General features: G+C 52.8%; 1 protein-coding gene across 1 annotated transcript; it reads left to right on the top strand.

Annotated features, from left to right (window-relative positions):
• Positions 1-4,531: 4,531 nt before the first annotated feature.
• On the top strand, positions 4,532-17,207 carry CPSF4L (cleavage and polyadenylation specific factor 4 like). The gene is made up of 5 exons (XM_082372238.1): positions 4,532-6,309; positions 6,867-6,917; positions 9,592-9,744; positions 14,462-14,557; positions 15,431-17,207. Exons 1-5 carry the CDS (start codon positions 6,207-6,209, stop codon positions 15,526-15,528), a joined length of 501 nt encoding a protein of 166 aa, XP_082228364.1. The 5' UTR covers positions 4,532-6,206; the 3' UTR covers positions 15,529-17,207.
• The last annotated feature ends 2,282 nt before the right edge of the window (positions 17,208-19,489 follow it).

Raw genomic sequence — 19,489 nt, 5'->3', positions numbered from 1 at the left:
TGGGAACATTGTTCTTTACCACCTTGACAACGCTCTACCTGTCTCAGCTGTGTTTCACATCCTCCCGGAAACCTGTCCTTGCCATCCAGGTGAGAGCTAAGTAGTCTTGTAGTAGTTCTGCAAATGCCCCTGTGTCCCACATTGTAGGATTCAACTGCCTGTTTATCAGTGACTTTCCCCTTTGTTACTGTACTAAATTACTACAAATTTAGTAGCTTGAAACAACAAACATATTGTCTTATAATTCTGGAGGTCAGAAAGGGCCTTCACCGAGCTAAAATCAAGGTGTTGGCAGGTGTGCTTTCCTTCTGCAGGTTCTAGGGGAGAATTTGTTTCCTTGCCTCTTCCAGCTCTGGAGGCACCTGCATTCCTTGGTTCATGGTTCCACCTTCCATCTTCAAAGCCAGCAGTGTAGTATCTTCAAATCTCAATCTCGGGACTTCCCTGGTGGTGCAGTGGTTAAGAATCTGCCTGCCAACGCAGAGGACACGGGTTCGAGCCCTGGTCCGGGAAGATCCCACATGCTGCGGAGCAACTAAGCCCACGCGCTACAACTATTGAGCCTGCCCTCTAGAGCCTGTGAGCCAAACTACTGAGCCCGCGAGCCACAACTACTGAAGCCCGCGAGCCACAACTACTTAGCCCGCGAGCCACAACTACTGAAGCCCACGCACCTAGAGCCTGTGCTCCACAACAAGAGGAGCCACCGCAATGAGAAGCCCGCGCACCGCAACGAAGAGTAGCCCCCGCTCGCCGCAACTAGAGAAAGACTGCGTGCACAGCAACAAAGACCCAACGCAGCCAAAAATAAATAAACAAATAAATTTATATTTAAAAAAATCTCAATCTCTCTCTCTCAGTGGAGGAGAAAAGCTACTGGGACATCCCCTGGGCCAAGACTGACCCCCCTGAGCCCAAAAGGTCCTGTCTCCTTGACTCTCTGGCTAGAAATATAATCCACATGCCCACCCATAGGCCCGGGCATAGTCTCGGGCCTCAGGGGTCTTGGTCGTCTCACCGGCCTGGCAAGGGGTGGGGCCCTTTCCTGTACTGCAGCTTGGTCAGCTGAAAGGAGCTTGGCTTTGGGGTCATGCAGACCGAGCTGATGGTCTTTGGGAAGCTCGGGTAAGCCACTGAGCCTTGGTTTTCTCGACTGCAGAAGAGAAAGAAGAATGCCTCTCTTTCTGGGGTTTTGTGGGAATTAGAGAGAATGCATTGTACATGGTGACACTCCCCTGATGAAGTCCTAGTAATTAGGAGCAATGGTTGGGAGTCTAGGTCCCCATTCTGACATCTACAGACTGTGTGAGCTTTAAGCAGTTGCTTCACCCCTCTGGGACTTGGTTTCTTTATCTGTAAAATGGGCAGAAGCAACCTGAGTGGTTGCAGTGAGGACCAGAGGAGGCCCTGATGGGAAATGTGGGCAGGGTCATTTGCCCTGTTACTGGGCCCACGCCCCTAGGGAAGAGGGATGCCTTTTCCAGAGTAGAGTTTCTAGAACCACCAGACTCCCAGAGGCCAAGCTCCCGGGCAAAGACAGAGCAGGACCATCCCGGCTGCTGGACCTCGCTGCCCTGCACTTCAAGTGGCTACTGGGAGGCCAACAGCTGTCCCCGCCAAGTGGCATCTCGGGCACAAAGAGCAGTGGAGGGGGCAGGGCACGCTGGCTCATTATCCCTGGGCCGGAGCAGCAGCTGTGGGTCACCCGGGGCTCCTCTGACCTCCAGCCCCTCCCAGCAGCTCTCCAGCGGCAGGCCCGTCCCTACGGGACTTAGAGCGGCCGCTCCAGCAGCAGCTGGACAGCGTGGAGTCCCCTGCCCCTCACGGCACCTTTCATCAGGGGCCTGAAGGATTAATACATTTGGAGAAGGGGTGGCCCCACGGACCCAGGGGCGGACACCTGGGGCCTCGAGCACCAGCTCATACCTCACGGCACGTACCTCCAGTGTCAGGCTTCCGCGTGGACTTCTCACTAACCTCAGCCCCCCAGGGAGGTCACATGTGGGTCCCCTTTTACTGATGCAGAATCTGGAGCTCAGAGGGGTGATTAAATGACTGGCCTGGGGTGGCAGACTGGGGACAGACAGAACCAGGATGTGAACCCCGGCCTGTCTGATGCCAGCCTGGCCCCTTTTCCACCAACTCAGGTCCTGAGTGGGGAGTAAGGCAGATGCACGGGTACCGGGGTGGAGGGGGCGTGGCCACACGCTGCCCGGAAGAGCACCGGCTGGGACTGATCCATGGCTGGGCCGAGCAGGATGACCTCGGCCAGTTCCAGGCAGCCAGAGAATTCCAGAGCTCCCCGCACCCACTGCTTTTCAGAGCTGTGCGTTTATAAAGGGAAAGGAGCTGGGTGATGATGATTCGGGAAATCTGAAGCCAGAGTTAAATGAGAACCTCATAATGATGGTGATTAAAAATTAATGCCACTGTTTGTGCAGTGATTTGTGCGTCCACTTTGCAGCCATGAATTAATTAAGAAATGAAAACACAAATGCTCGGCATCAGCTCCAGGGCACAGAAGAGCGGACGGGGAGATTCCAGAGGGGACATCCCAGAGCCAGCCAGGCCCCCTGCTCCCAGGCCGGCCCCTCCTCCAGGCATTGCCAGGGTTCCTCTGGCCTGGGGCTCGCTTTTTGTCTTTGCACAATGAGGGCACTGGTCCACTTGGGAGCCGTGAGGTAGGAGTATAAATGGGGGGTGTCGAGTGGGCAACTCCCCCAGTTCTGAGAGAGAGAGAGGAGAAGCAAAGTGCCTGGGAGGTGGGAGACCCAGATCCGACTCCGGATTCAGATGCTCATTAGCTGTGGGACCTTGGCAATCACCCATCTTTTCTGCATTTTTATTTGCTCATCTGTAAAAGGGGTGAGGACTTCCGAAACTCAGTTTCCAAGTGGGAAGGTGTATTCGTTTCCTAAGGCCGCTATAACAAATGGCCACAAAGGTGGTGGCTTAAAGCAACAGAAATTTACTCTCAAAATTGAGGTGTCATAGGTTGTTTCCTTCTGGAGCCTCTTTTTTTTTTAATTATTTATTTATTTATATGGCTGCGCTGGGTCTTAGTTGCAGCATGCGAGATCTTCATTGCCGCATGCGGGATGTTTAGTTGCGGCAATGCAGACTCTCAGTTGCGGCATGTGGGATCTAGTTCCCTGACCAGGGATCAAACCCTGGTCCTCTGCATTGGGAGCGTGGCGTCTTAGCCACTGAACCACCAGGGAAGTCCCCCTTCTGGAGCCTCTGAGGGAGGAGGGGCCCGTGCCTCTCTCCTGGCTTCTGGTGAGGGCGGCCACCTGTGGGGTCCCTTGGTAGCTCTAAGCCTCCAGTCTCCTTCCGTCTTTGCGAGGCTTCTTCTCTGGGGCTCTTCTGTATCTCAGCGTCTCCGATCTCCCTCTCTTTTCTAAGGGCACCAGTCATGGGTTCAGGACTCACCTGAATTCCAGGATGATCTCACCTTGAGATCCTTAACTTAATTGCATCTGCAAAGACCCAGTTTCCAAATAAGCTCACATTCACAGGTACCAGGGGTGAGGACTTGGTGTATCATCCTGGGGGAGACAAGTCAACAGAAGGTATTTTGGGGAAGCAAAAACCATGCACGTGGGCTTCCCTGGTGGCGCAGTGGTTAAGAATCCGCTTGCCAATGCAGGGGACACGGGTTCGAGCCCTGGTCCTGGAAGATCTCACATGCTGCGGAGCAATTAAGCGCATGCGCCACAACTACTGAGCCTGCGCCCTAGAGCCCGTGCGCCACAACTACTGAAGCCCGTGCGCCTAGAGCCCGTGCTCCGCAACAAGAGAAGCTACCGCAGTGAGCAGCCCGCGCACCGCAACGAAGAGTAGCCCCCGCTCGCCTCAACTAGAGAAAGCCCGCGCGCAGCAATGAAGACCCAACGCAGCCAAAAAAAAAAAAACAACCATGCACGCAAGACGCTGTCACTCTATGGCAAATAAACGGTGAGGCAGCGGGAGGAGGGAGTCCCTGGAAGCCACACCCTGTGCACACCTTCTGGGGCGGGAGCCCGGGTTGGGCGTGGGACCCTGGCTGGGAGAGGAGGGGGGCTGCGGGGCTGGGTGTGGATGGAGGGAGGGCTCTCCACGGGGCCTCCTTCCCTCTCCGCCCTCCTGATGAACTCTTCGGGCCACCAAGGTGCTGAGAGGCACCCCCGCTGATGTCTCCGGGGCTGTAATTCTTACTTTTTATCATCACTAAGTGGTCTCCCCACACTCCATTCTTCAGGGTGCTGTGTGCTGCTCTCCTAGCCCTGCAGGAGCTCCCCGCTGGCTTCGTGATAAAAACCGAGCCCTGAAAGGCACTCCAGCTTCGGGGCCCTACTTCCTTCTCCAGTCTTGTCACCACGCTGCCCTTCTCTAAACCCACGCTTCGACCGAACCAAACCCTTGACCGTGCCCCCGGCCTGCCACGTTGCTTCGTGGCCCCATGCTTTCACACCTCTGGCCCCTCCTCTGCAACACTCTGCCTCCCAACCCCCCATCGCCACCCGTCTCTCCTCCAAGAGCCCTCCCCGCCACCCCTCCCTGCCCCTGCACAACGAGCTCCCCTCTTGGCGTTTGTCCCTCTGCTACCAACACCCGCCGTGGTAGAACCGTGCTGGTGAAAGTCTCCCCCCCTTGACTGGGCCATCCCTGAAGGCAGGGACACAGTCCTTTGTTTTGGGGTCCCCAGTTCCTGGCACAGAGATGCTCTGGGATGTTTATGGAAGGAGATCACCAAGAGACCTGGGTTTGAATTCCATCATTATCACCTTCCCAACCACGTGCCCTTGGCCTTGCTGGGCCTCCATGTTGAAGCTGCCACCTGCCAGGTTGGCGGGAAGGAGCCTGACATGAGCCTGTGTCCACAGATGAAGGTGTTTTGGAGACTAATCAGTGTACGTGAAAAGGGCCCAAAGAAGCAAGACCGCCTACCCCAGGGACCCTCCGCCCCTCTGCCTCCCTGGGGTGCAGCTGGAGGGAGCTCCCAGCTTCTGGAGACTCCGGGATCCCTTCCCTGCCCCTCCCAGCCCCGCCTGGGCTCCAGGTGTCTATCTCTCCAGCCGTTTTCTTTTCTGATCCAGGGTTCAAAAGAACAACGAATGTGGGAGCCACAGCCAGGCGGAAACAAAAGTCAGCAGGCTCCCTCTTGCTGGCCCGGCCGCAGGCCTACAGGGCGCTGCCCGCCTCGCCCTTCTGGGTCCAGGAAGGAGGGCGCTTGGGTGGCGGGCATCCGCTCCCCAGCAGCTCTGAAACCTCGGCTCCGTCGGCAGGGAAGGCCCGCTGGGGGCCAGAGCAGGGGGAGGGGGAAGCCTGCCCCAGTTACAGCCCGAAGATGCTCCTTGGAAAGCCTTTTCCGACGTCCCCAGCCTTGGGGGCAGGGGTGGTGTAATAATGATAAAACAACATTTGCATAGAGATTTCGTTTACAAAGCACTTTCTCAGGGGTGGGAGGCGCCGGGGTGGCGGGTGGAGCCCGGGCTGCGAGGCCGCGGCCTCCGGTTGGTCTCACCTCCTCCCCACCCCCCGGCCCAGCACGGGATCGTGTGCGTGGTAAACAAAGCGCTATTCATCCCGCTGTTTCCGAGTTCTCTGGATGTCGGTCCATTTCCCTCTCTCCCGTGAAGAGCTCACTCTGGCTTGTCACTCAGGCCAGAGGAGGGGCGTCAGGAGTCCCAGAGGGAGGGCTGGGCTGGGGCCTGATTGAAGGGAAATGCGGAGGTCGGGGTGGGGCTCCCTCCCTCTGCACCGCTCGCCCCGCCCCCAGGCCCTCCGGCTCCCGAGCGCCAGCTCCCGCGAATCAAGAAGACTCAGCGCAGCCGCGCCGGGGCTGGTTTGTGCAACTCTCCTCACAGCTCACCGGTGGCTGTGTCTTTACATTAAAAGTACGAACACGGGCCTGGTAACGTCTGCATGGGCGTCTTTGGGAACATGCAGAGATAAGCAGCGTGTGGGGCTTTGCTCATCCTTCCCCAGCAGCACTCATTGGGAGTGGGACTTACGTACAGGTGGAGGGGACTGGGGCCCTGGGGCGTCTGCACCTGCATAGGTAACTCCTGTCTAGCTGTGCCTGGGGAGTATGGCTCGGCAGTCAGCCGGGGTGATGGGGTTCCGCATCAGAGCCTGGCCCCTTAAGGGCCTCTGATGAGCTATATTAGGCCCATCTGCGGGGGGCTTGAGCAACTTTTAGTAGCCCCAGCAGGAGAGAGAGGATGCAGGAGGTCATTGCAGGGCTGGAGCAGATCACCTTCACCTTCGAGAAGGATGTAGAGATGCAGAAGGGCACTGGGCTCCTGCCTTTCCAGGGCATGGACAGTGAGTGAGGACGGGGACCCCGCCGCCTCCCTCCCTCCCCACCCCCCTCCCCCTCCCTCCCCACCCCCCAGCCTTCTCTGCAGGCCCCTCTGCTTGGCTCCCTGATGGGGCGGCCCCTTCTCTCTGCCGCTCACCAGGGAGAAGGAGCAGGGGGCTTGGGCCCACCATCTGGGATCCCCAGCTTAGCCCCTCGCGTCTCAGGCCCCCCTCTTACGTCCTTTCCAGGACTCCAAAAAAAAAAAAAATGGGGCTGGCTTCTGGGCAAGGAGACCCAAGAGAGGTAAATTGAAAGAAGTTGGGAAGAAGCACACTGGCCTCCCGAGCTCCCAGGCTGGACTTGGGCCCCTCCAGCACCTCCGTTTCAGAGTTGGGGGGCTTAGGTGTGGAGGCTGAAGGCTGGTTCCTGAGGCCGGCATCACAAGGGCCAGGACTTGAGGACCCCCAGGCCCAAGCCTTGGCAGGTAGAAGGGAGACGTGCTGACTGAGGGGTGAAGGCCCTTTGACAGCCACAGCCTCTGGGGAAGCTACCCCCCTCCTTTGCCTTCTTCTCCTTCCAGAGTCGGGCTCAGCTGTGTGCAGCTTCTTCGCTAAAGGGCTCTGCGAGAAAGGTCGGTCAGCAGGTGGGCCTGTGGTCAGCAGGTGGGCCTGGGGTCGGGGGTGGGTGGCAGCTGGGGCTCTCTAGGCCACACGGGGTTCAGCTTGGCCTGGAATAGGGTGTTGGATTTGCACCTGGGGAGGGGAAGGTGGGACGGGACAAAATTGTAGTCTTATGAAAAGTAGGCAAAGGGCAAGTTGGGGGCTCCATCCAGAAGCCTACCTTCCCCCACGCCCCTAGGATGTCCCTGATTCACTCGCACTGATGAGGGCAGGCAGGGCTACCTGGAAGGAGACATTCCCTTCTTTCCGCCTTGCTGGCGGTGGGGTGGGAGTGTTTGTGGGTGTCAGCTGCGTGCTCCCAGGAGGCCTCCGACCTCTTTATTTTCCCCCAGCCGGGGGAGTGGTTTCCTTCCCCCTACTCTTGTCCTGCGAATTGATTTGGGACCTGCTCAGCCGTTCCATCCATTTCTTTTTTTTTTTTTAATATAAGTTTATTTATTTATTTATTTTTGGCTGCATTGGGTCTTCATTGCTGCACGGGGGCTTTCTTTAGTTGCGGCGAGCTGGGAGCTACTCTTTTTTTTTTTTTTTTAATATTTTTTTTATTTGCTAAATCTGGTAAGGCTATGCTCATGGGATAGAGATTGGCCCTGGGATCCCTCTTATTTTTTTTATTTTTTATTTTATTTTATTTTATTTTTACTTTTTTTAAAAATTTTTAAAGAAACCTTTTTTTTTTAAATTTATTTATTTATTTTTGGCTGTGTTGGGTCTTTGTTTCTGTGCAAGGGCTTTCTCTAGTTGTGGCAAGTGGGGGCCACTCTTCATTGCGGTGCGCGGGCCTCTCACTATCGTGGCCTCTCGTTGCGGAGCACAGGCTCCAGATGCGCAGGCTCAGTAGTTGTGGCTCACAGGCCTAGTCGCTCCGCGGCATGTGGGATCTTCCCAGACCAGGGCTCGAACCCGTGTCCCCTGCATTGGCAGGCAGATTCTCAACCACTGCACCACCAGGGAAGCCCCCGGGGGCTACTCTTCACAGCGGTGCGCGGGCTTCTCGTTGCGGTGGCTTCTCGTTGTGGAGCACGGGCTCTAGGCGCACGGGCTTCAGTAGTTGTGGCTCGCGGGCTCTAGAGTGCAGGCTCAGTAGTTGTGGCGCACGGGCTTAGTCGCTCTGCGGCATGTGGGATCTTCCCTGACCAGGGCTCGAACCCATGTCCCCTGCATTGGCAGCTGGATTCTTAACCACTGCGCCACCAGGAAGTCCCTGCATCCATTTCTTGTGTCCTAAGAAAGCTCTGGCCACAGTCTCTGAGATGCTACAACAAGCATCCTTATTTCTCCCCCATCCCAACGTGGCTCAACAATATGCTCTTCCGTGGGGACTTCCCTGGTGGTCCAGTGGTTAAGACTCCGAGCTCCCAACGCAGGGGGCATGGGTTTGATCCCTGGTCGGGGAACTAAGATCCCTCATGCTACGCGGTGTGGCCAAAAAAACAAAACAAAACGGAAAAACCGTTCTTCTAAACCCTTCTCCCCAAAAGCAGCGCTTCGGCGGGGGTGTGGGGTACCTGACTGAAAAGTAGCGGCTCCCAGCTTTTCTTCTGGCTCCCGAACCACTCACGGGCTCTTCCGATGGAAACCCACTTGCCCCCAGAAGCCTTGCCTCCAATTTGGGGGTCTCCAGTCCCCCCTAGAGATCCAGGTTAAGAAACTCAATGAGTTTAGGACCTGCTTTTGGGATCCAAGTGATTTTGTTCTTGGGAAGCTGGGAGGCCAGGAGGGGCCCAGGCATGGGGGGGACCTGGGGCCATTTTTGCCACATGCCTCGTCCGTGTTTGGGGCAGCCCTGGACGATGGGTTGGGAGGGAAATGAGCTTGTCGGTCACTCCAGGCTTTGTGAAGCCAGGACTAGTGACGCCTCCTGGGATCCTGTCTCCTCAGCTTGGTCCATCCAGTCTCTAGAACAGTGGTTCACAGAGATACCCTCTTGCAAAGAAATAAAACTGTTCTTAGGTCTGGAAGGTCAGACCCAGGCAAGCCAATGGCCAGGGCTGGAGGGTAAGGCTCTTTAAGAAGAACGCCTCCCCAGCACCCCACAAATTCTATCGGAGAGGTGGCCAAGCACGAGACGGGTCCTGCTAAGAAACTGAGGGGTGTCCTTCCTGCCGACGGCAAGACCAGCTGAGTGAAGATGACAAAGAGTGAAATATAGCGTTTCCAGTTCCTTCTGAATTGTTACCAAGCTGGCTCCTACGTCACCATGTTAGATCTCTGGAATCAGGAAACAGAACATTTGGTTTTTTAAGATGTGAATTCAACAGGTCCTTTATGAGCCTTACTTTGTGCTGGCACCTTGCTAGGATGGGTGGCGGCTCGGGGGGCCAGGGCTGGAAACCAGGGCTCTCCTGTCTGGTAGGAGCACCCCATCAGGCTGGAGGGGAGGGTCGCAGAGGGTGCCACAGAAGGTGTCCTGACAGCCTGGGGGCTCCCCGGGGTTCGAGAAGGGCCAGGGCACCACGCCAGGCAGAGAGGGCTTTGAAGCTGTGTTTTAAGCCGTGTCTGGCCACCAATTCTAGCCTCCCCCAGGCTCCAGGGGAAGGGACGGTGGGACTTCCTTCCAGGGGTGAGCTGGGCTCAGGCTCTAGGCGAGCGGGGACCCCCAGCTGGGTGCTCTGGTGTCCCCAGGGAAGCTGTGCCCCTTCCGGCACGACCGAGGGGAGAAGATGGTGGTGTGTAAGCACTGGCTCCGGGGGCTGTGCAAGAAGGGCGACCAGTGCAAGTTCCTGCACCAGTACGACGTTACCAGGATGCCAGTGTGCTACTTCTACTCAAAGTTTGGTCGGTAATGCCCCTTCCTGGTGCCCGCCCCCCACCCCGGAGGGTAGCAGTGGGGGCCGAGGGATGGGATGAAGTCTGGGAGGGGCCCCCAAAGGAGGCCTCGCGTGTCCCAGGTTGGCAGACCAGGCCGCGGGGGCCTGCTTCTCCAACCCCCTAGAAAAATTGGAACTGTCCTCTGAGCCCTGCTTCACTGCCCCAGCAGGCTCAGGCACACGCAGCCGGTCCCGCCGAGGGAAGGAGAGGGCTGGAATCAAAGGCTGAATTGTTGCCCTCCCTGGTCCACTCCCGGCTAATGACGCACCCAGACTGGCTGTCTGGAAACGAGCCTTGAACAGGCCCTCTCTCAAGCCCCGGGATGGGCTAGGGTGGGTCGGAACCAGTGTTTCCCAAACAGCAGGCACTTTAACGGTGCTCCACGTCCCCGCAAAGCACCTGCCCCATCGACGCGCACCATCTTGCTATTTTTAACTCTTCTTTTAGAAGAAAACTTTACATCGCTTCGGTAAATGGAAAACTAGCATCACTGATTGGCAATAGAAGGTCACTGTAAACGGGAGATCACGAGCTTCAGAAGTTCGGCCCCTGAAATGACCTTGTGTGGTCAGGTCTGGACCCGCATGTCACCCCCCTCTGACTCAAGTCTTTTGTCATCTGAGGGGCTACATAGGGGAAAGCCAGTGCCGGGTTAAGAACGGGATCTGTGCATGTGTTTCAGGTCTTATCTTTCTCCATAAACTTTTACAGTTCAGTGCTTTTCAGAGCTGGAAGGAGCCTTAAGGATGATCTAGTCTAGTAGTTTTCAAACTGTATTCCGAAGAGGGACTTGGAGGGAGAGCTGGGCCAGCCTCCAGGGACACCTCTGACTGAGGCGGCTTGGCTTTGAAACTTCTGGGGGCTGCGGGCAGCTGTTCCTCATTAGTGTCCATGGGGGGGCATTCCTGGGTATCCAGGAAGAAGGCACCCCGCCCCCCAAGGTCAGTAAGAGCTTCCCCCAAGCTCAAATTCTGTTTCCTGCGTACTCCTCGGACTTGAGACCTGGCGGTGGCAATTCATGAGGGTTGCCCGCATGTGCCCCTTGTAAGAAAGGACAAAGTGTATATGGGGCCTGGTCCCCCTTGGTCGTCACCTAAAAAACTCTTAATTTAAAACGCCACTTTATTCTTTCAAAAACCTTGGTTGGCTTTCTTTTGGGGATTGGGGACGTGCTCGGCACGGATACGGGAATAGAACTGGGTCCGCTCTGCTCTCAAATAATCCCTCCTGTGAGGGCGGACGTATACACCGGTGGTTACAGTAGGTAACCCGTGTTTTTGCTCTTGGAGTAAATGAATGAATACCTTTTTCTAATATCAAAGCATAATTACAGTTCTCATTGGAAGTAAATCGTTTTACTTAAAAAATACTGTTGGGGAGATGTAGGAGTGGGAAAGGGCAGTTGAAAGGAGCTAGGGAGCCCGGGGGCTTTGGCTCCTGGATGTGCTCCTCGCAAAGGTACCTTGGGCAGGGGGCTCTGACAGGCAGACGGGCGGGTGGGGTGCGGTGCCACCTGCTGGCCGAGAGAGGAACGCACAGCCGGCACCCAGGCCAGGGTGGAAAAGCCCACCCCCGTGCACAGAGGACCTCCCACAGTCTCCTTCTGTCCCATGTTCACCAGCCCCCGGGGGGACGTCAGTTCCATTCCTCAGAAGGATGGAGCCCAGAGTTAGCACTGTACCGAGAGCTGCGCACCAACAGCAGGAAGAAAACCCTTTGTCAGTATGAGGAAGCGGGTGGAAATGGACACGTTTCTCCTCTTTGAGCCCTGGTGTCCTCGTTTGTGAAATGAGAGAACTGGGTAAGAGTGGGGTTGAAACTCTGGGGAAGGAGTGGTACTCTTGAAGGTTCAGGTGAAACCTTGCTTTGCACAAGCCCAATGTAAAAAAATAGATCTCTTTGGAGCTGCTTGGAAACCAGTGGAATTGACACTAATGGCGTTCCTTTTGGCTCGGAAAAGCGCTAAGTTGTAGGCTTTAATTAATTAATTAATGTATTGAAGTTCAGTTGATCTACAATGTTGTGTTAGCTTCAGGTGCACAGCAAAGTGATTCAGTTATATATATATATATTCTATAATATATATATATTCTTTTTTCAGACTCTTCCATTATGGGTTATTACAAAATACTGAGTAGAGTTCCCTGTGCTATATAGTATGTCCTTGTTGTTTACCTATTTTACATATAATAGTGTGTATCTGCTAATCCCAAAGTCCTAATTTATCCCTCCCCTCTTCCCCCTTTGGTAACCATAAATTTGTTTTCTATGTCTGTGCATCTATTGCTGTTTTGTAAATAAGTTCATTTGTGTTTTTATTTTTCTTTAGATTCCACATACAAGTGATATCATATGGTATTTGTCTTTCTCTTTCTGACTTACTTCACCTAGTATGATAATCTCTAGGTCCATCTATGTTGCTGAAAATGGCATCATTTCATTCTTTTTATGGCTGAGTAATAGTCCACTGTATGTATGTACCACATCTTCTTTATCCATTCATCTGTCAATGGACATTTGGGTTGCTTTCCTGTCTTGGATACTGTGAATAGTGCTGCTATGAGCATAGGGGTGCATGTATCTTTTCGAATTATAGTTTTCTCCAGATATATGCCCAGGAGTGGGATTGCTGAATGATATGATAACTCTATTTTTAGCTTTTTGAGGAACCTGTTCTCCATAGTGGCTGTACCAATTTACATTCCCACCAACAGTGCACGAGGGTTCCCTTTTCTCCACACCCTCTCCAGCATTTATTATTTGTAGACCTTGATGATGGCCGTTCAGGCCAGTGTGCGGTGATACCTCACTGTACTTTTGATTTGCATTTCTCTAATAATTAACGATGTTGAGCATCTTTTCATGTGCCTACTGGTCATCTGTATGTGTTCTTTGGAGAAATGTCTATTTAGGTCTTCTGCCCATTTTTTGATTGGGATTTTTGTTTTTTGGATATTGAACTGTATGAGCTGTTTGTGTATTTTGGAGATTAATCCCTTGTTGGTCGCATCATTTGCAAATATTTTCTCCCATTCTTTAGGTTGTCTTTTTTGTTTTCTTTATGGTTTCCTTTGCTGTGCAAAAACTTTAAGTTTAATTAGGTCCCATTTGTTTATTTTTGTTTTTATTTCCATTACTCTAGGAGAAGGGTCCAAAAAGATACTGCTGTGATTTATGTCAAAGTGTGTTCTGTCTATGTTTTCCTCTAGGAGTTTTATAGTATCTGGTCTTCATTTAGGTCTTTAATCCATTCTGAGTTTATTTTTGTGTATGGTGTTAGAGAATGTTCTAATTTCATTCTTTTACGTGTAGCTGTCCAGTTTTCCCAGCACCACTTATTGAAAAGAGACTATCTTTTCTCCATTGTATATTCTTGCCTCCTTTGTCATAGATTAATTGACCATAGGTGCGTGGCTTTCTTTCTGGGCTTTCTATCCTGTTCCATTCATCTGTATTTCTGTTTTTGTGCCAGTACCATACTGTTTTGATGACTGTAGCATTATAGTATAGTCTGAAGTCAGGGAACCTGATTCTTCCAATTCCACTTTTCTTTCTCAAGATTGCTTTGGCTATTTGGGGTCTCTTGTGTTTCCACACAAATTAAAAAAAATTTTTTTTGTTCTAGATCTGTGAAAAATGCCATTGGTAATTTGATAAGGATTGCATTGAATCTGTAGATTGCCTCGGGTAGTACAGTCATTTTGACAATATTGATTGCTCCAGTCCAAGAACACGGTATATCTTTCCATCTGTTTGTGTCATCTTCAGTTTCTTTCATCAGCATCTTATAGTTTTCAGAGTACAGGTCTTTTGCCTCCTTAGGCAGGTTTATTCCTAGGTATTTTATTCTTTTTGATGTGCTGGTAAATGGGATTGTTCCCTTAATTTCTCCTTCTGATCTTTCATTGTTAAACTGTAGGCTTTTAAGGAGAATGAGATTGGAAACACTCACCAATTCTCTATTTGAATGAGGTGAAAACAGGGCTGAATCTTCCCCCTTGGTTCCTTCAGAGCCCCTGGGTCCCTAAGGGGAAGCTAAGAGGGCTTAGACTCCCTCCCCAACTCCTGTGGTCTATGCAAACAGGGCTGGCTCCTCCTAGGAGCCCGGGGTCTTGGTCTAATCCCCAGACAGATTACAGCACAGGCTTTGCGAAACTACAGATGTCCCTCTGTGTTGCATTTATCTTAATCCCTGTGCCAACTTTGAAGCAGTGCTCTGCTCTTCTTGGCATTTCCCCCAGAAAGAACTGCACCCCTTTACTCTGGAAGCCATGTAGGTTTCATCATAGAGATGAAGCTTTCACCACGTGCATGGCAACATCTTCACGCAGCGTCTATGTCTTCCTGGATCTTAAGCTGCTGGCTCTGGGTCCTCCCCTTCCCCATCTCTCCTCGTTCCTTCCTCCCAAGTAGCCTCTAAATACCTCTGGATATCTGGCCCTGCCCCAACTCTTCCAGATGTGTGTATTCACACCCAAGTCCCGCTTAGCCAGTATGATTGCGATCTGCCTTTCTTAGGTTGCAGGAAGGTTTAGAAATATCTTGCTGTCCTCAAAAAGCTGCTGACCACCAGAAGGCAGATAAGTGGCTTATATGCAAGGGGCAGGGTCAATCTTGTTCCAGGAGGGCAGAAGTGACTGCAAAGATGAACCCACTTATGCACAAAGAACACTGGGATTTTCAGGTGGCTGCAACAACAAGGAATGTCCCTTTCTCCATGTGAAGCCGGCCTTCAAGACCCGGGACTGTCCGTGGTATGACCAAGGTTTCTGCAAGGACGGTGAGGCCCTGACAGAAAGAGGGCTCTAGGGGACATGGGGGAGCAGGATTTGGGGGGAGTCTCCCGGCAGGGGAAGGATGCACATTCCTGATGCGGCCTGTGGAGGTCTGCCCCAGGTTGAAATCCCACAGCAGGCCTCTCTGTAGCTCCCCCCAGCCTCCCTGCAGTGGAAACCCTCTGCGGTACATGATGGGCTTCTTGGAGCAGGCTCACTGCGGTTCAAATCCCAATGGCTTCAGAATGTATTGACCGTGTGACCTTGAGCAAATATGAAAAGGGGACCAGCTCCCCTGAGGGCTGTTGGGCCGGGTGGAAGTAGGACCCCTTGGGCAGCCCTGCGCATCGGGTCTGACCCATAGGAGACACTTCTCTGTTCCCTTTACCCATCTGGGTGTCACGTAAATACATTTCACTGTGCCTATCTGGCCAAACTTCGGAGGCAGGGCCCCCATCTGGGTCCCCGTGCTCTGAGCACCGCCGTCCTTTCTTTTCCGGTATCTGGGTGTGTTGTTCTTACTGAGCTCCTGGCAGCCCTGGTTCGGGGAGGATTTTAGGGGAGGGAGGCTGAAGGAGGGTTAGTAAGATGTGTGATTGGTGGGCCTTTGCTCAGCCAAACCTTCTACAGCTAAGTAAATAAAAGCATGCTACACTCCACATCCATGTAAGTCCTCCAAGACAGCGTGTTAGGGACACTTCTAACGCTACTGTTACAGGCCTGGCCAGCTGACACCTACTCCCACACATTCTGAGGTGCCCTTTCCCATCTCAGTCATGTGGCTGGGAAGTTGGTGCTTCCCCTTGCCGGTAAGCTTTGTCATGTGTGTTTCCCCCACTAGCTAAAGAAGATCCTTCTGTTTTCTCTTTGCCCAGCAGGTCCCCTGTGTAAATATCGCCACGTCCGCAGGATAATGTGTATTAACTACTTAGCTAGCTTCTGCCCTGAGGGACCCAAATGCCAATTTGCACAGTAAGTGTGACTCCCCCCGAGTGCTGGGCCCACTCTCTGGCTTCTAGACCTAGATCCTTCTGTACCTTCACTGGCCTGAGGTGGGGAGTGAAGTGTCCGGCGAGCATGTACCCACAATGTTCTCGCTCACCCTACGCCCAGCCCTCCTGGTGCTGTCGGCTGCACTGAACTCTAGCCCATCCTGTTAGTGCCTGGCCATTGCTGGGGATGGGTGTATAGCTCTTAGAAACAGGAGTAGAGACATTCAACACCTACCCGCCACCCCCATCCTCTGCAATTCTCCCTGGCTGGGGTGCCGGCTCCTATCCCTGTGGGGCTCTGAGAACAGGAAACCTGCATCAGGCTGGTGCAGAACATGTTAATGAGCAGGCAGTGTGTTTGGGGGGTGGTTAGAGCCCGGCTGTAACTATGTCTCTCCATGCCTCCCTCAGTCCCAAGATGAATCTTTTATTCAACCCAAGTTACCTGAAGGTGAGTGCAGGAAGGAGGGGGACAGATGTGGCTCACTCCTTTACTGCGCGGTTCCCTGGGGAACCCTTGCTCCCCAGCCCTGCACTATTCCCAGATGCCCTCACTCTCACACCATCTGCTCCGAGTACCTATCCTGGGAAAGGCACGCATACGGGGTCGCTCCTCCCAGACCCCCTGGCTCCTCCATCGTCTCTGCTTCAGGCAGAGAAAGCCTTGGCCCCTGAGGCTTTCCTTCTCCTTAGCCGCATAACACGTGTGGTTTTTATTCAAGAACCTCGGGTCTAGCGGAGGACTTGTGGTCCAGAGTTGTTCTGAATCAGGGCCATCCTGGTTATGCCTGGTCCCTGTGGGAACGGATCCTCCTCCCACTGATATCAAGTCTTGATATGAGAGCCTCCATCCCGGGTCAGCAAGCCACAGCCTGCAGGGTCAGATCTGGCCTTTTGCCTGTTTCTGTACAGCCTGGGACCTAAAAATGACTTTTTAAAGGTGGTGACAAAAAAATCCAAAGTAACATTTTGCGATGTGTGGACATGAAAATTCCAGTGCTCATAAATAGTTTCACTGGAACAGGGCCAAGCTAATCATTTACATACTGTCTCTGTTCTCATGCTTACGATGGCAAGAGTTGAGTAGCTCCAACAGAGACCAGATGGCCCGCAAAGTTGAAAATATTTACTGTTTGGGCTTCTGCAGAAAAAGCTTGCTGGTCCCTGTGGGGATGTCTGCATGCTGGCCTGCCAGTAAAGTCTGACAGAGGCCAAAGAGAGGGAGCATGAAGGCTGGGGGGAGCAATTGAGCTCTTGTTAATTAGGGGTTCTGTACACAGCCCTAGGCTGGGACGGCGCTGGCACAGGAGGAGGGTGACCCCTGCTGGTTCCCAGTGGGATCGCTGAGAGCGGGTGGGAAGCGATCGGCAACACTGGGGAATTCACAAGCCCATTTCTAACGTCCATCAAAAGGTATGCTTTCGGCAATTAAGGTGTAAACGGAGGCATTTCACAACCTGGTTTCAGTCTGAACGCCTGGCTGGAGTCCCTGCCCTCTCTGTACACAGGGAGCGTCTATAATGTTTCCTCTTGGCTTCACTTTCTCTGCAGCTTGTCATCCGGCCAGTGGGTTCGGCACCTGCTTCTGCCTGGGAACCGCACAAGCCCCCTTCCCCGAAAGAGTGTCTGCTTCTCCACCCTCAGATGAGGCCCCAGGAGCCCCGGGTCACTTACTGCCTGGGGCTCAGGGCCCTGGATCGGGGCCCGTGTTACAGGGTGAGTGGTGATGAGCTGGGCTACTGCTCCGTTGAGGGCCAGACGAGGGGTGATTAGCAAGATAAAAGCGGACTGAGGTTTAGGAGTGCAAATTAAGAGAGAATGGGGGAATTCAGCTGGTAGACCAAATTGTTCCAATTTCAAGGTCTCAGTAGCCTCATCTTATTTGCATCTCCTGCCAGACAAGACTGTTTACTTCTTTAAAAGGCTAATAAGTTAAACATCTTTCATGCACTATTTTGCTGCCTAACGATCTGATCCCTTGAGTTATTTATACATAATAGCCTTAAGACGTGGCACAGTCGGGGGCGGCTTGGTAAGGAAGGGAATGTCACACCTTACGTTTCTTGGTTGCTATCTTCTGGTTCCTCAGGAAGAAAATCATGTTTTACACTTTCATGAGATGGCCTCTGAATTGTCCTGACCTTTGCCTTCTCTAGTCTGCAAGAGAATTGTACTATCAGGCCTTGCCTTCCTCACACGATGGATTTCCTGGTCTTTATGCGTCCACAGCCCTGTTCTTTGGGTTAGTGACGGTGGGGCTTGAATCTCAAGGCCTTTTTCAGGCCAGAAATGGAGCTTCATTTATGAGCAGAATCCATCAAGTTCCTCAGAAAGCCATCTCCTATGGTGCCCTAGACAATTTAGGATTTTTGTTAGGATCTGAATTTACTAAAAGTCACACCATTAACATTTTCTCTCGTAGTGTTGAAAAATGAGCCATTATGCCAGTAAGTAAGAGTCAACTGGTAGAACTTACCAGAAAATACCCCTGGTCGGTCTGGGGAACTGAAGGACCTTCTAGTGAAGACACCCAAAGGCCATCCTGGGGGATCCTGTTCTCAGCTAGCCCACTGCCTGCCTAACCACGCAAGGAGGTTCAGAAGCAGCCTGTTTCAATTTCCTCTCCTCCTGTAAGTGAATGAGCTCCTGAAAATACAGCGGGAGCGGAGGCTGACTGAGTGTGGCAGGGACGAGTTATTCATAAAACGGGGGAGCACAATGTACGTAAAACCAAAAGCTCGAGTATATGGGAAACAGTGACTATCCTCTGCTCAGCTCCCGTCCTGCCGCCGACACTTCTGGGCGGCACGTGGACTTCCTGTGCACACGGCCTCAGCTGCTGCTGTAAACAGACAATTAAATCAAGTGGTTTCTTTAGCATGACAGCTGCTTCCCTATATGGCTTCTCTAAATGTAAGACGAGATTCTGTGCATGCCTTCTGTAAGGAATTGGAGGTGGATGGTACGAGTGAGGCTTATCCCGGGGACGTAAGGAAGTGACGTGGATCAGTGAATGCGTGTGGTCTAGGTCACTGTCTGAGTCAAACCCCAATGCAACTTAATCCACAGGGAAAGGAGCAGGGAGGCAGGGCTGTGCCTTTGGATTGGAGGAATGGAGACAAGAGGGACAATATACAGTGCGCGGTAGGACCAGGCCCCCTACCCTTGGCAGATGGAGGCAGCTGCCTTATCCGGCCTGGAGCGGGAGGGTGAGGCCGGGGCTAAGAGGATAGCCAGCCCTGGAGACAGATTCGAGCGTCTGAACGCCAGCTCCACCCTGGGCTGCTATGTGACGAACCCTACACAGCCATGCAGGCAGATTACTTAACCTCCTCAAGTCTGCTCCCTCATTCTAGAAAACGAGTGTGGGGGCAGCTCTGGCCTCACAGGCTGGTCGTGAGGATAAAACGAGAGACTGCAGGTAAGGAAGGCTGCACGGCGCTAGGCGGACAAAAGTGAGCACCTAGGTGGTAGCTGGATTTTGGCGTGGATTGTGGCGGGGCCTCTCTCGCTTAGTTCAAGTTCAGGATGTGAACGCAATATGAGGCCACAGGAGGTGTTAGAAAAGCTGTTATTATTTCATTCCTATTATGTGTGACACTTCGCTGGAATTAACAGATGCAAGACTTTTGATCTGACCAAATCTCTGCAAAGTAGGTATAATTAGCCCCATTTTACAGTCCGGACCAAGGAGGCTCCAATTAAGTTAGATAACTTGCCCGAGGACACACCTACTACCCATTTCACAGGTAAGTGTCTGGGAGAGGCAAATAACCAGAATAGAGGAATTTTTTTTAAATTAATTAATTAATTATTTATTTATTTTTGGCTGTGTTGGGTCTTCGTTTCTGTGTGAGGGCTTTCTCTAGTTGCGGCAAGCAGGGGCCACTCTTCATCGCGGTGCGCGGGCCTTTCACTATTGCGGCCTCTCTTGTTGCGGAGCAC

Source organism: Balaenoptera borealis, assembly GCF_965194805.1.
Source record: "Balaenoptera borealis genome assembly, chromosome: 20".
In the NCBI taxonomy this organism is placed as follows: Eukaryota; Metazoa; Chordata; class Mammalia; order Artiodactyla; family Balaenopteridae; genus Balaenoptera; species Balaenoptera borealis.
The sequence above is the reverse complement of the archived record's forward strand: the minus strand, read 5'-3'. Positions and strand labels throughout refer to the sequence as shown.

Excerpts from the sequence above, each read along its gene's own strand:
- CPSF4L (XM_082372238.1), top strand. The coding sequence starts at position 6,207 with ATGCAGGAGGTCATTGCAGGGCTGGAGCAGATCACCTTCACCTTCGAG. Across the intron at positions 6,918-9,591 it reads TAAAGGGCTCTGCGAGAAAG|GGAAGCTGTGCCCCTTCCGG; the intron begins GTCGGTCAGCAG and ends TGGTGTCCCCAG. Across the intron at positions 9,745-14,461 it reads CTACTTCTACTCAAAGTTTG|GTGGCTGCAACAACAAGGAA; the intron begins GTCGGTAATGCC and ends TGGGATTTTCAG.